The 15,506-nt window shown below is 42.6% G+C and overlaps 2 protein-coding genes across 2 annotated transcripts in view; both read right to left on the bottom strand.

The window, feature by feature from the left end:
• Positions 1 to 1,504: 1,504 nt before the first annotated feature.
• Positions 1,505 to 6,812, bottom strand: rab38b (RAB38b, member of RAS oncogene family). The gene is made up of 3 exons (XM_040181534.2): positions 6,352 to 6,812; positions 4,556 to 4,833; positions 1,505 to 2,861 (listed from the first exon to the last, which is right to left on the bottom strand). The coding sequence occupies exons 1-3, from the start codon at positions 6,578 to 6,580 to the stop codon at positions 2,712 to 2,714; spliced, it is 657 nt and encodes a 218-aa protein (XP_040037468.2). The 5' UTR covers positions 6,581 to 6,812; the 3' UTR covers positions 1,505 to 2,711.
• Positions 6,813 to 8,974: 2,162 nt separating this feature from the next.
• The window catches only part of grm5a (glutamate receptor, metabotropic 5a), a 102,966-nt gene continuing 96,434 nt past the window's right edge, over positions 8,975 to 15,506 (bottom strand). The window contains exons 11-18 of the mRNA XM_040181533.2: positions 14,730 to 14,856; positions 14,072 to 14,189; positions 13,721 to 13,907; positions 13,148 to 13,306; positions 12,906 to 13,031; positions 12,559 to 12,741; positions 12,284 to 12,453; positions 8,975 to 11,616 (exon numbers count right to left, since the gene is read on the bottom strand). Of these exons, the coding sequence (XP_040037467.2) occupies positions 10,731 to 11,616; positions 12,284 to 12,453; positions 12,559 to 12,741; positions 12,906 to 13,031; positions 13,148 to 13,306; positions 13,721 to 13,907; positions 14,072 to 14,189; positions 14,730 to 14,856 (1,956 nt within the window). The 3' untranslated portion in view covers positions 8,975 to 10,730. The remainder of the gene's footprint in view (positions 11,617 to 12,283; positions 12,454 to 12,558; positions 12,742 to 12,905; positions 13,032 to 13,147; positions 13,307 to 13,720; positions 13,908 to 14,071; positions 14,190 to 14,729; positions 14,857 to 15,506) is intronic.

Here is a 15,506-nt window from a genome sequence, read left to right on the forward strand (position 1 = left end):
TAAGTCAGATTTACAGCATAACTTGACTCCCATCTCATCTTCATCTTTTGCTCCTTGCTTCTCCCCGTCTCTCCGTCTCTCTCTCCATCTGAGAGGATATGTGGGAGTTTTCTGTAGGTGGTTCTTTGGCAGAGCCTGAGCACTAAAGAGAACACAATATGTTGGGCTAGTAATCCCTGTAATGAATAGTCAGATCTGTGCCAGCCGGTGTCATGGGAACAATTAATGGCCCAAAACGTTGAGAATATTGTTCCAAAGTGAATGTGAAATGTGTGTAGGATTTTTAGGCATCTAGCGTTCAGGTTGCAGATTGCATCCAGCTCACACACCATCCGCTCGGCCCTCCCTCAGCGTGTCTGAGAACCACGTTGGCCTTCAGGTACGTAGTAAGAGGAAAGGTTCTGCGGTGTAGAAACACGTCGGTGCAACATGGACGGACTCAATGAAGTGGACCTGTTCCCTGTGCAGATACGAAAACAACCGTAACCATTAACCATTCTTAGTATCAGGTCATCTCTGCCGATGCATCCCTCTGAAGCCGACACAAAGCTCTTTTGTGTTGGGACAGCATTCTTCCGTAGTGGATGTATGGCTTCTTTGGATCAGTTGATGTGGGGTGTTGCTGGTGATGTTTTTAACATCGGCCAAGAGCAGACGATCAAATCTAATCCCTCTGGCAAAGGATAATCCATGCAGTCATGTGGCTTCCTAATGAGAACCTGAGGGTCCTTGATCAGTGAGGACACACACACACACACACACACACAAAGACACTACTACAGTGTGTGTTAAATTTAGTGATCATGAGGCTGTAATAAAGGTTGTTACAGGTTAAAGTTAAATGGCAAGACTACACGTTGAGGTCACGTTGTGTTACAAAAACTTGTGATATGACTTTACACTTTACAATAAATACGGAGCGGTAATACGGTAATCGGCAGTTTTTCTCAGTCCATATGTTAGACAAAACATTTTATCATTGTGCTACACACAACGTGTGTGAGCATGCGGTTCTTTCTAGGATAGTGTAACGCCATGCTAACATCCCATCATCTCGTTTCACGCAGCAACATGATGAGCACAGCGCACAATGGGAAACTGTAATTGTGTGCAAAGGCTGTTGTTTAGGACCAACAGGCCCAATGTGCATCCTGTAATTGACCAACAAGGCGTCACGCAAGAACACATGACACTGCTGTGATCGGGTTCGTAAATACTGTGCAAGAAGCACTGCTGCCAAACACCAGTTGAAGGAAACAATGGAGCATACATCATTTAACATTTCCTGCACACTCGTCTCAACGGCAACACTCCACATAATGCTATTGACTTTATACAGGGCTGGCACACTGGACTCCAAGGGACTCGAGACATTGAGCACAGTAGAAGTTGCCTTTTAAAGACACAGCGCCTGCAAAGTAATGAAGAGGTGCAAAGTCACCAAAAAGAAAACAACTTCAAAGAGTCTGTGTTGGGCGATCAATGAAAGTACTTCACCACTGGGTTCGTAGTGGCACCCGTGCACCTTTATATCATGTGCTGCACATACTGTAAATCAGAGAACAAGACAAATAGGGAGGAGAGGGGTCGGCGGCATACACGACTGAAGAAAGATACTGAAAGAAGCCATATTTCGAGAGCAGTGGGAGACTCGAACAGCTGATATAAAAAGAGGCAGGGAGAAAAGAATCTATGCGCAGTGTGTAGACGCGTGTATTTTTGCCTGTATGGGAATAGCTTCTCACAGATGTTGAGGACAACCATGCAAAAATGATCTAGTTGCCATGGATACAGAGGGTTAGGCTTTGGCAACTCATGTCCAGTCCAGTTTGCATGCAGACAATCAACACAATATTTTCTTCTGATGAGGAACGAGTGAAATGAATCACTTTAAATGTTGCTGACATGCATTGTGGTTACGGCAGCGAATGTTGCACAGAAGGACAACCACTCCCTTCTGCTGACAAATAAACCTTTTGAGTACCAACCTGAACTACTCCAGTGGAACTAGAAAAAGGGCAAGCTCCTGACTGTCTGTGTGGCTGATTGTCAACATTTCTTCGCCCTCAAACAAGTTTTTGCCGACTTTGGCTTTGACTGTCAGGTGTAGGAAAACCTTTACGCAGAATAGCATATTACATTAAAGGGCATTAATATCATAACAGCATGTAAATAACTTAAAAAAACATGTATGTGCAAAATTCAAATAATTACACAGTCAACATTGCTTTCTTTGGCTATTGCAGAATAAACAGTAAAGGAAGCCTGTATGTCAACCAAAACTTGTTTTCCACATAGTTATGGTCACAATCATAGTTGCTTGAAATGGTGACGAATCAACATCACAACTCCTGTTTGCATTCTGTCCATTTGTTTGCTTTTTCCTCACCTCGTTTTATGAAATTGAAAAAAACATGCCAAATAAGACAGAAAAGGGCTGAAGCCGAAATAACTTTTAACTCAAAGCACGTTAAGTCACAAATAGTTGCGCTTCTTACTTCTCAGTCCATGTACTTTTAGTTTACAAACTATGTTTCTCTTGTTATTGGACACTGACAACACAAGCAAACCACAGACATTTACCGGAATAAAACCTTTGACCCGGGTTTGGAGCAACGAGGCCGATGTGTACTGTATATCCTTAGAAGGCCGGCTGGTGTCCATGTCCCTCTTTGTACTAATGTCTTTCCGCTGTATTCGGTCTGCTATCCTTATTTAAAGCAGCCGGAGCAGCTCATCTGCCTGTTGGAGTCCAGCTGAGGTGAGATGGTGTCTGGTAGAACGCTTTTCAGGATGTCGTTCTCCGTCGCCATAATGTGCTTCACCAGGAGGTTTGCAGCTTCACCGATATTAAGATTATCCTAAAAATGAGAGCAGATGTTCAGGCATGAGTCTATCATTTTGTTTTCACTTCTCTTTTATAATGCGTAGGGTTGAATTACTAATCACAGTTATATTTCCTTAATTATAAATCCTGTCAGACAATTTGCTTGTTTCCATCTTTGGAAAGAAGAAACTAAATCTATGATCCTAAGAAATAAATTGTGTCAAATAAACCAGAGTAAATATTTATGAATTTCTTGACAAATGATTTGCAAGGATCTGTGAGTGATAGATACCAAAACGATCATCTCAGCTAATCAGTGAAGCACATGACGTTGCAGCTTCAGCCTGCTCCAAATGTGGGTAACCAGTGTATGTTATAAACATTATGTGTGCAAAACAAAATCTGACAACAAAAGGAGAACGTGTGTCTGCTGCTTAGCCTTCTGACATTTATGGATGAACTTCCACCTTATGACCTTTCACCTTTCAGAATGTTGAGTCCTGATGCCACAATGGCAGCACACTTATACGTCTCCAGCCTCTAACACACGAGTGTCAACAGAGAATGTGTGAATGTAAAAACATTTTGTAGAATTTATAGCTTTGTATAAGTACTTTTAATCGCTCTAGGATATTCTTCTAGTTTTTGGATTAGTACGTGGAACAAAGTTAATTCAAATTGTCACGCATTACAAAAATGTTTGTAATGAATAAGGAATGTTTTGTAAAGATATTGTGTCAGTCAGCTACATCCTTACTGTTTACTGTACCAAAATAAAGTGTTATATGTTATGTTATATGTAATATTAGTATATGAATATGTTGACCCTGTAGCTTAACTACGTAATACATACTGTACAGTATGTGACAAACACAATACTTAGCATTTCCTATCGATGATCAATTTCTTTTTACAAATTCGTTAAAAAAAATCCTCACTCCTCACAAAAATAACTTGTTTTGAACCTGCTTTTCAAATTAATTTAGCAGAAACACTTTCCACGAGGATGTGAAATTCCAGTTGGCTCTGCAGGGATGTTTTCACTGACTGCAGTGACCTGATTGGGAGATGATCTCTACGGAGGGTGTCAGACGCTCACTGCAAAGGCAAACCGTTCCAACCATCTGGCCCATTCATTAACATGTCGATGAACAGAGCAACGCGTTGATGTTTTGGGATGCATTCTTTCATTGTATAAAAATGTTAAGACTATGTGAAATATGAGGTAAAAGCCCTCGGCCTGTATCTTAGCTTATCGCTGTCTGAGGGCGAGGTTTTACAATCAGCACGTCACAAACTCGAAAATACCCGCACATACTCACGCAATTCAATTATTTTCCTTTTTTTAACACTTGAAGATGAGCCTTAACAGAAGTTGTAATTGTTGTAAGACAAGCTTTTTTGACATTTTGTCTTAGATTCAATTACTTTTAACTCGCCTGCTTTATATGAGATTTTAGGACTAACAAATGGCCTATTTATGATGTGCAACTGCTGGTCATGCCCACTTCTGAGTGGAATTCATGTCATGTCATTTACTGGTGTAAACCCTGTAGCTTGTAGGCAGTCTCACCTTTACACAGAACCAGACTAGCTGTTTGCTCTATTTTCCAGTAATACGCGAAGCTAAACTCTGTGTCTCTGGGTTGAAAAAAAGCACATGAGGAAAACAGAAAACTTTAACAGAAAACTTCTTTAAGAAAACCCCCCACCACGCTCTGTTCTCACCTTAGCCGAGGTTTCAAACCACCCGACAAAGCCGTGGTCCTTGCAGAACTGGTCCATTTTGATGCCGCTGTTGGTCAACTCCCTGCCCTGGTCGCACTTGTTAGCCAGGAGCACAGTGGCAATCCTCTGTCCATTCGTCAGCATTAGCTTGGAGTCCAGGTCCTCTTTCCACTTGATGACGGCCTCAAAGGTCGTGGACCTCGTCACATCGAACACTATGAAGGCTCCCATGGCTTCACGGTAGTACACTCGGGTCATGTTTCCAAAACGTTCCTGACCTTCGATGAACAAACACACGCACAGGGAGATTCTGGTCATTTTTTTTGTGCAACGCTGTTATTCCGAGCCATCAGCTTGATAAGAGACTCGTGGTTTTGCAAGACAGCTAATGCAGTTGGTATTTACGTGGCTGTCTCAGACCGCATGCATTTGCATGAATGAGGACATTCCTGTGGACTTACTGTCACGTTGCACTTAACTAGGCGGTCAATGCGACTGTTTATTCCCGCGGATAATAGGCCTACTTAAATTACACCTGTAATGCTTGACTTGTTGTGGAAATAAACTTTGTCCCAGACCATAGCTATATTCATGTACTATAGGTGTAGGTGTGTCCTCAGCAGAAAATGTACATGGTTGATAAACACCAACTCACGAGAGTCCATTTTGGCTTTGCTAGGAACACTGTGTCACGCTGGCAAAGACAAAATGCTGCCACATGAGTAAGAGGAAGCGAAAAATCGGGCAGGACCTGGATGGGGAACTTCCCCCTTTCGTGCATGAGAGTGTATGACTTTCATTGCTCAAGTACATTTATAAATGTATGTATATGTTTATAAATGTGTTCTGCAAAGTACAACATGTAAAATGTACCACTCCATAGAGTATAACGTCTTTCTCTAATCCTCCTAAAAAGGATGCATTTCAAGCAGGTAGATGAGATGCAATCAGATGCAACTAGCAATTTCATTTGACAGCTTAGAGCGAGCGTGCGCATGTGAGTGACTAATGAGGTTTTTATTTCGGCTACAATGAAACCCATGTGACCGGCTTCCAAATCTCCCTCACATGGGCCTAATCACATGAAGCAGCATCATACCTTGAATGAATGGCTGAACGGCAGCATGCTGTTCTTCCCCAAACACCATCGGCTTTGTTAGCACGTTGCTCGAATCACCACCAAACCCCTTACTCGGTAACCAAGGGCGCTTATGACCGTTGTTTTTACTCTTAACTTTAGCAGCTCTTTTTTTTAAGTTCTCGGATACAGAGTTCTAAAGTAAGCTCTCTGTAAATATAACGCCAAAAAGCCAGATGTGTGTGAAATTCAGAGATAAAATACTGCTCGTCACAGTGAGTTGTACATTTTTCACAACAGTCACGTCTCACTGTCATTTTGAAGAGAAGTCGTATCTTCCCACACATCAACTTTTAAGGAACTAACGGAACGGCATGTTTACTTTTTTTAACAGCATATTAAGGAGTTCACGTAGTTTTAGCAAATATTTGACATATTTAAGTAGTTAAAAGTCGAATGTACTTCAACTTTTAACTACTAGACACATAAAAGCGCATCACACCCATCGACTATGGCTCACCCACCTGCAGGTGACCAGTTTAAAATTAAAATATATAATAAATATCAAAATATATAAGTGGCAGCAGGATTTTTATACCTACTAAATGAATGACATTCAATATATATATATATATATATATATATATATATATATATATATATATATATATATATATATATATATATATGTATATATATATCATCCTCCCTCTCCCACCTGCAATGTCCCACAGCTGCAGCCGGACCGTCTCAGAGTCCCAGTTCAACACCTTCAGGGCGAAGTCCACACCGATGGTGGCTCGGTAGTTGGTGGAGTAGGTCTGGTGGACGTAGCGCCTGATGATGGACGTCTTCCCCACCCCCAGGTCCCCGATCACCAGCACCTTGTACAGGTACTCCTTCCGGAGGCTCTGCATGCCGTTGGAGTGCGCTGACTGATGGCTCATCACTTGTCGGATCTCAAAGCTTCAAGAAAGTTTTGGCACGGCGTGAGGCGCAGTTTGAGTCCGTAACCCCCATCCCGCCCCCGCCGCCCCACCCTCCATCCCGTGCGTCTCCTTGTGGGGGGAGTGGGGAAACGTGTGATCTGCACAGGGGCCGTGCTTTGGAACTTGTGACCTCGGAGACGTGCGCACGGTTGAGGAAAGGGCGCTGCTGGGTAGTTCCTGTTCTGAGGTCTGCGCTGCATGACTGCGCCATTGTGAATCTCACATGTTAACCCCATGTGTGCTGCGTAATAGTCGCCTCCTTCCCTAAACTATACAAAAACGTTACATAGCAGAGGAGAGCAGGAAAATAGGAATCCTGGCCCTGTCTTCTGTGGTGCATAAAAGGTGTGCCAAGTGTTAAATGTAGCTACTCTCATCGCCCCATCATCTGGCCAAATGTCAGTTTAGATGCAGTTAGAAAATAAGTGATTTTGGGTAGCCATACCTTGTAATGCACCCAGCAGGAGAGAAGACGCAGTAATTGCAGTTATATGAAATATGTAAAACTCTTCTCTAACTCTAATATTCATAAATTTAGCGGCACATTCAACTGCTGGATCAGGTATGTCACACAGGACAAACACTTTTACATGCTTTTCTTTGGAATCTCATTGTGGGGCATTTCTTACGGTCTCGTGCATGAAAATATTGTACAAAAAAAAGATGCATTATCCAATAGTAACTTAAGCAATACAATTTGATTTATAATTGACGCCAGAAATGAACCAAATCTGTGAGTCTGGAGGCCTGGCCACAAATATCTAAAACAAAGTACCAGAACCCAAAATGCGACTGTAAATAAAGGTACTGGACTACCGGTCATCCGTCTACAAACTCAAAACTGAAACAGTAAGCAAGGCTAAAATAAAAGCAGCAGGCTGAGTCTTAAAATAGTCAGAACCTTCTCCAGCCACGTTTAAATATTGGGGACAGAGCCACTAATCACGGACCAAGAGCATCTGGGTGAAGGATGGTGGGAGAAGAGAACAAGAAGGCGTTGAGGGGCATGACAGCCTGCTCTACAATGTTAATCCTGCTGTTAAAATTGTTTCTTAAATAGTACATTTGCTGTTGTTCTAGAACAAAGACATTCACAAAGGTAAAACACAGTACCACCGCAGAGTTGGTAGGTTAAATATTTCTAAGAAGCATGTTCATTACTATTAAAGGATGAATTCTCTAAATCAACCTGGTAGAATGTGTTATATATCCTGAAATATATGGTACAGGAGTTTCAGGCATTTGTTATTTTGTTGCATTACAATTAGAAATCAAAGTAGACTTTTGTTTGTATTTCAGGTAATGGACGTAATGGACACAAAATTAATCTAAATGACTGTAGAATCGAAAAGAAAAAAAGAGTTGAAAATTAAATAAAATTGGTGCATACTTTCATTTTAAACACCTTTGCTATAAAGCCCTTAAATGAGATCTGGTGCAACCAATTGCCTTCAGAAGTCACACAATTAGTCCACCTGCGTGTAATAAACGTGTGACATGATCTGTCGCACAGTCAAATAAAGGACTATTACTTTACATTACATTATATCACATTACTATTAAATCTACTTTATACAAAAAGTAAAGAATTAGCCAAGAAAGGACCAGTACTCATGTACCAGGGGCAAGAATGACATAAATCAGACAGGCAACAGAGAGAGCCCTCCACTTCAAGCCACATATAGAAATGTATAGCATGCGGCAGTCTTTGTCGTGTGAATCCAAAGTAGCCTGTGGGAGCGAGATAAATCACCGTGATGGTTGTTTTTATGCGGAGCTGTGGTGCATGAATCATTATATAATAGTGTGCCTGTATGTTTTCCATTTAACCTACACCGATGGACTACAGTATGTGACAGCATAGAGCACCATCGGATGCCGAGGAAAAACAAAGCGTTATGGACCGCTGAGGCTTTGCTCTCCCTGGGCTCCTCAAAGCTATTAAACTCCAACTGTACACTTTGCCCGTCATCTTGTGAATTTCACTGAAGGATTTTCTACCACAATGCACGGCATTGTATCCAGTTATTTAATAAAGAGTTGCCCCAGAAACCCTTATTCTCGTTAGGTTTATTAATTATCGCCCGTGATTTGACATAATTATGTTCTTATTTAGAGAAGGTTTATAAGTAATATCGACTTTGGAGCTGTATAAATAACTACTGCTGCACATGATCCAGTTTCCTATACAGAAACATGACTCCATAAAACACGGTGTCATGGAAAATCTATTTTTTTGTTTCAATCAATTCACTCTTACACTATATATATTTTTAATTTGATGAATAATTCCTCCAGTGTGAATAAAGAACATTTACAAATAACGATTACCAATAATTGAAAGATACTGCATTTAATTTGGATGGAAACCTTTAATGCAGTACACGTTTAAATTGTAAATTCAGGTTTTCTGAAAGGCAGATGAAGAGATAAGCAACAAATGTATTCTGTAGATAACATCAGTGAATTATTGGCATAACGCATAGTATACACCTGCAAAATGTAAACAAACCAGCATGCAAATATGGCAAATGTCTCACATTAACAGTCAGTATAAAAGAATCCTGCACATTTAAAACAAAGCATGGATGCACTCCTGCCTTTGTAAACATTCAGAAAGAATAGGGACTCAATGACAGATAAACAAGCGAAAGCCAGCTCCGTTTCTATCATCAGTTACATCTGCTAGCCTTTCAATCCATACTGGCATTCACCTACATCATCAGGGAGGCCAAAATGCAGATACAAAAAAGTATATTCATTGAATATTTCAAGCATAATTAATAGTAAAAAAAAGAATATCCTCGTTATAATGCCTGAAATATGAGCTCAGCTATAGAAACAAGCTAAGAAACATCGACACAGCCAGAAACAACTGTTCACCTCTCTCCTCCTAAAACTAATCTTAAAAATGCATCAATATAAACACGCACACACACAGATAGTATCATTGTCCTGCTACTGTAGCTATTTGTGTTATCGGTTTTACATTTACAATATCAAAAAGTAACTTATTACAAATATAGCTTAAATAAGTGCAACCAAATCTCGACATCATGCAAACTGGAAACACTTTGAGCCAACAAACGACAGCAGTCGTTCAGCAGGTACGAGTTGAATGTGAAAGTACTGAGATTCAGACACATCCTGAGGTGGTTGATCGTTTTGGTCCACTTCATTACAACAATCATTCAGATAAATCACATCTAAAAGAAAGAATTAAGGAAAACATCCAAGAAGTTCATAATCTCTTTGTGTGCAAGACACCTGTTGGGGGTCGTGCCTTTTGTTGTCGGGAGAGCTGTTAAGTATTCTCCACACGCTTTTGGATTTGCGTACATTAGTGCAGCATCTGTACACTTTCTACTCCAGCATCACAATACTAAATGTTCGTGTCCTTCAAGACTAACAACACATTAGAAGTAAGGAGAAATGGGTCAAACAGTTGCTGTTGTTTCAGCAATTGTCTGGAAAGATGCCTTCATGCTGATACGATCTGCATCCAGCAGGTCTCAAAACATTAAAGAAGAGTCAAACACAATCATATACTATAAGCAATTTGACAACTTAAATACAACTACGTTGAGTGTTGGAATACCTGCACTTAACTAAACAATTCAAATGCCATTTTGAGAGTCAGAGTACGAACCAATTTGGAATATATAAAACACCAAACATGAATAATTGGTAAATATTCCCATTTAAGATTGATAACCAATATATAATAAAAAAATGCTAAAGGTAATTTTACCTATGTTTTCTAAACGTATGAGTATTTTCTTTGGGATTCAAATATGTAGATACCTGTAGTCTGTAAAATGCCCACAAGTGTGTTTCAGTTTCTCAAGTCCTTTACTCGGAGACAACGATGAAGCACTGAAGCTGCACAGCTTCATTTCAGCATTTAGAATTTCCCGTCTCAACAATGGTACCTATCCAATGTTCGAGTTAATCTAATCCAATCTTTAAATTCAATTAAAAAAACCTCCTAAATATATCAGAATACCCGCACACAGAAGGGCATCCACCAGTCTGCTCGGGGTCTGACGCAGTTCCTTCAGGATGGAGGATAAACGAGGGCCAGCAAGAATGTGTAGCGCGAGCATGTTTAGAGAGAAGAGGAGCTTTGGCTGTAGTGTCTCAGCAGCAGCTGGTCGTACTCAGCCTCAGAGGCTGGCGACAGCGAGGGGGGTGAGCTGTCGCTGGAGCTCAGAGATGAGTCTCTAAACGGGGATGGAGGCGTCAGAGCGACCAGCTCCTCCATGTCCTTGGCTCGCCTGCTGCTTACGCAAGTCCCGGCCAGGTGCTCGTAAATCTTACCCGCTGGTCGATTCTCGCAGAGATTGGAGACGACGGCCACCTCGGCGTATGTGGTGACAGTGGCGGCGGCGGCCTGCCTGCCTCTGGATCCGAGGTACTGAGGCGGGCCGGGGGCGGCCTCTGCGGCCGCGGGCGGGACAGCGGCGGCGGACGAGGGGTTGGCGGGGACGCCGCCCGGCAGCATCATGGTGTTCAGCTCACTGATGTTGGCGGTGAAGCGGTTGACCACGCAGCTGATTTGGTCCATGATGGTGGCGCCCTGAGCCTGGCCACCGATCATCCCTATGCCGATGTCGCCCACGCCGATGACGCTAATGTCCCCGCCGTCCGCCATACCATCACACTGGCCGCTGTCCCCGCCTCTTCTCCTGACCCCAGCCGGGTGCTCCGTTTCACAAGTGGGTGAGGCATCCTCGGCACCCTCACCTCCATGGAAGCTCCTCGGTGACGGAGAAGGGGAGCAGCTGAAGTGCTGAGACACCTGTTGCTCTGCAAACTGCTCTCTGACGCCGGTGTCCGCGGGCGCGTCTCCTCCTTCAGAGAAAGGCTTGATGATGGCGGTCTGGTTTGTCTCAACTACCTCCTTTTTCTTGACGTGGAACGACATCCTCTTCCATATGTTTGGCCTGTGGCCGCGCTCATTCTGCGACCATGTCACTGATTTCCCATTGGAACTGCGAAACGCACGAAGGACATAAGATGGCATTTTATGAAACCTTATTAGGAATATGACAATACAATACAAACAATATTATATACAATACATTATTTGTTAACATGTGTTGTTCTTAGCATGGTAATCCATTACCAGGGCAATGAATTCATGTTCTACTTGTCAGAATTTCTACCATCCCCCATTCTATCTTTTGCACTCTTATCATTCATCATTCCCTAGAAAGAGAAATCCTTAAAGGCAGTGGGTCCCCTATGAGAAGCCTAACCCAAATGATGTAGCCTTTCCTCAGCTCAGGGAGCGATTGATCCTGTTGCTATGGATTCGGCTCTGATTTCCCACTTCAAGAGGGTTTTCTTTGGAATATCTCAGCAGAGTTTTAACCTCTATACATGGACTCATTATCAGAAACACCTTCGCTATGTGGGTGTCGGGTCAGTAGTTTTAAATAATAGTGCCATTCAGGAGGAAACAAAATCAGCTTTCTTCATGCAGCTGTCCAAAGCTGCATTAAGACTGCTTGGCAGATCCTGCTTACCCCCTTACCTAACTCTTAAATCAAGACAAGACAGCAAACCCCCAACTAAGCCCATGAAAATAACTTTTGATTATCAGACACCAGGGGGAATTTATTCATTGCGTAATACCCACTCAAGTCTCCCATATACCTGGTGTTGTCTTGCACAGAACCACGCCGTCGGAACAAGTTGGCCATGCTGCTAGAGGATTTGCCAGTCTTTGTCACTTTCTTGGCATCCCCCACGTGCATGCGCACCACTGTGGAGGTTGTGAAAGCACTCCGGACATTTTTCTCAGGCTTGGCAAGCATGATGTACACCTGAAAACAAAAACGAAATACAATAAACCTATTAGCTTAAGAATGGAAAAAGGAAGGTTGAAAATTTCTATTGTGATTCTGAGAATTTTTAATTGCATTTCTTACCTTTGGGACAAACATGCAGCAGAGAGCCACTGTGGCGCTGAGGCTGACACTAAAGCACATGGTTATGATCTTGTAGTTGGACCCAAAGTAAATAGGAACAAAGGCCAGCCAAATGATGCACGTGGTGTACATGGTGAAGGCAATATACTTGGCCTCATTAAAATTAGCCGGAACATTTCGAGTCTGTCGGAGAAAAGGAAGAAAATATAATTTATTATAGGGATAAAACAGGATCAAAATGAGAATAGGCTTAAGAGCCGACAAAGTATACTATGAGAAAGATAGATGGGTTGAGTCAGTTCAATGGAAGGTTCCATGCATTATTAACTACTGTTATGCTGAGGTACCTTGAAGGCGTAGAAGGTGCAGCTCAGGATGAGCAGGCCGTTGTAGCCTAGCGGCGCCACCACCCCCAGAGTGGTCAGATTGCAGATCAGGTGCACCTCCCGGATACTGGGGTAATCATAGATCACCTTAGAGAAGATAATGGGAGTCACTGTAGCTGGGTAAGTAAATGTAATTGAACATCCCCCACACTGTAAACCACACACACACACACACACACACACACACACACTTGCACACAAACCTCTGGTGGCTCTATGATAAAAAGTGCCACAATAATCCCAAACTGCAGCAGTATGAGTAGGAAGGCGATGACCAATTGTGCGCAGGCGGACATAAAGCGCGGTTTCTTGGTGCAGATCTTCTTCTTGCTGCCTGCCAAGATCCTTGCTATACGGTTGGTCTGGATAAAAAATAGATCAAATGGTTATGGAGGCTTCACTTACATCTAGTGTGGATAAAACCACTTGTGATTCATAATAATAATAATAATAATCCCCATTTCAGTTTCTAGGTCTTAAACATGAACCTCTGCCCACACCTCTACCTTACCTCACTCACAACTGTACATTTTTTGGAAGTAGCTCTGTTGCTCTTGCCCTTAACCTTAGGTGCCCTTCTATTAATGCTAAAAAATATATATTTATAAAAAACTTGGATTACAATAACAGGCCATTTAATTTTAATTCAAGGCTGCTACAGTATGGAATATTTTTATAAATTAATTATCTTCAGGCTTTAACTCACAAATAATGGTACTAACTCCTACTACTGACTCAGCGTTCATTTCCTGGTGACAAAACAGAAAAGAAAGTACCTTGGTGACCAGCGCAGAGTAGCTCATGGCAGGGGACAGGCCGATTCCCAGCCGTTGGAGGTAGCAGTAGACAATGTGGGGCTTGGCGATAAGGCTGAAGGTGCAAAGATAGCCCAGACATATTCCAACCAGGATGATGTAGCAGAGCTCACGGCTAGACGACTTGACCACTGGAGTGTCCCAAAACCTACGTAAGAATAAAAAAATATATAAAGGTTGATTGTAAAAAAAAGGCAGCGGGAGAAAAATCAAGGTGTTACTCTTTAACCCTTGATCGCGTTTGTTTCATGTTATCGCCATTAAAGTTGGATCGATTCTGACCCATCTAGTAAAGCTACAGGATTCATTTACTTGATGAAGACGGACGTAACAAAAAGCGTAGCCATAAGGCCCAGGCAGGAGAAGGCCACGGCAGCAATGGGCTCTGGATCCCCCCAGCGCACATACTGCACGGGGATCGGCTCACAACCTGCAGAACACAGAGGGATCACAGGGAGCGAGAAGACACAGAGGGATTTATTCATCTTGTAGGGCAATAGCATGAGGATGTTTGTTTGTGTACGTGCATTTCGCAGCTTGACGCGGATGTAGCAAAGGATGTGGTCATGAGAGTTGTGACGGATTAAAGGGATCTGTGAGAGATGAGGGATCATACGGAGATAGATCAGAGGGATGACAGGTAAAGCACACTTCTGTTCCCCTCGGGAGGATCCACGTAGAAACAGCCTTAATGTCTTTTATGAACACGGAGGAACAGGATTTGTAAACAATAATTGATTACAAAGCTGGGGAAAGGCTTTTGAATACTTTTAACAGAACTTTGAATAAAGAAATTAGGCTGCTGCCAAATTCTTTATCCTGGCAAAGACCCAAAGGCTCCTTGTGTTTGCTCAGTACTCCAGCATGTGTCTTGATTTAAGGGGATTTGAGGGTGAAGCATGATCGCATGACCTTCTGGCCTGATTTAGAACAATGTCGGTGTGCTGAGCAGACGCGCATACGTATTTACCAGTGAGGTCATCTGTGGGCCAAAAGCCAAGGACACAGGCTCGACAAGTGTACTCATCAAACACAAACTCGTTCTCCTTGCAGGGAGTGCAAGTCCAGCAGCAGCTCACTTCTCCTTTGCGGATAACCTGGACACACACACACACACACACACACACCAGTGTGAGAAAGGCGGAAAGGTCTTAAAGCTCCAATGGCCTTTTTATGTAGCTAATCTTGAACTGTGACTACCCAAAGGTGCAGCGTAATGAGGATTCCCTCGTCGGGGGATCAAAGAAAGAAAAAAAAAGACATGTGTTGAATACATTTAACAATTCTATTTATTTTGATCAGCCCTTCACTGTGAAAATAAGCTGAGGAGAGAGGAGGCCGTTCGGGTCGGTTACAGGAAGTTCCGGGTTGATATCTTATGTGGAACTCGCATGCAAACATGCAGGTCAGGAGATCCGGCAACCGCTCTTCACTGCCACATCACTGTCATCCTAAGGTATCAATCTGAGACAGGCTTGATGGAAGCGAGAGTGGGAGAATGTGTGAGGCACCTGATAGGAGAGAGAAACAAACAGTCGGATAGGAATTTGGTCTACGAGGTCTGAAGGTGTGAACACGCAAGTCTTCCTCGGAACATTTGTCTGGAGTTTTGAATTCCCTGCGAGCTGACACATTAACTGGGAGTCAGAGGAGAGTGTGTAGGAGGGGTTTCTTTTTTTTGGAGACTTTTTGGATGATTAAGAGGAGGCAGACTGCATTGTTCTCCATGATTTGGAGAAGCTGCGGG

This window comes from Gasterosteus aculeatus, chromosome 7, assembly GCF_964276395.1.
Source record: "Gasterosteus aculeatus chromosome 7, fGasAcu3.hap1.1, whole genome shotgun sequence".
Classification (NCBI taxonomy): domain Eukaryota; kingdom Metazoa; phylum Chordata; class Actinopteri; order Perciformes; family Gasterosteidae; genus Gasterosteus; species Gasterosteus aculeatus.

Bases quoted from the DNA above. Each gene is read 5' to 3' on its own strand.
- rab38b (XM_040181534.2), bottom strand. From the start codon at position 6,580: ATGAGCCATCAGTCAGCGCACTCCAACGGCATGCAGAGCCTCCGGAAG. The intron at 4,834-6,351 runs GTGGGAGAGGGA...TGTTCATCGAAG, and splicing joins GCAGCTGTGGGACATTGCAG to GTCAGGAACGTTTTGGAAAC. The intron at 2,862-4,555 runs GTGAGAACAGAG...TCTCATTTTTAG, and splicing joins GGTTTGAAACCTCGGCTAAG to GATAATCTTAATATCGGTGA.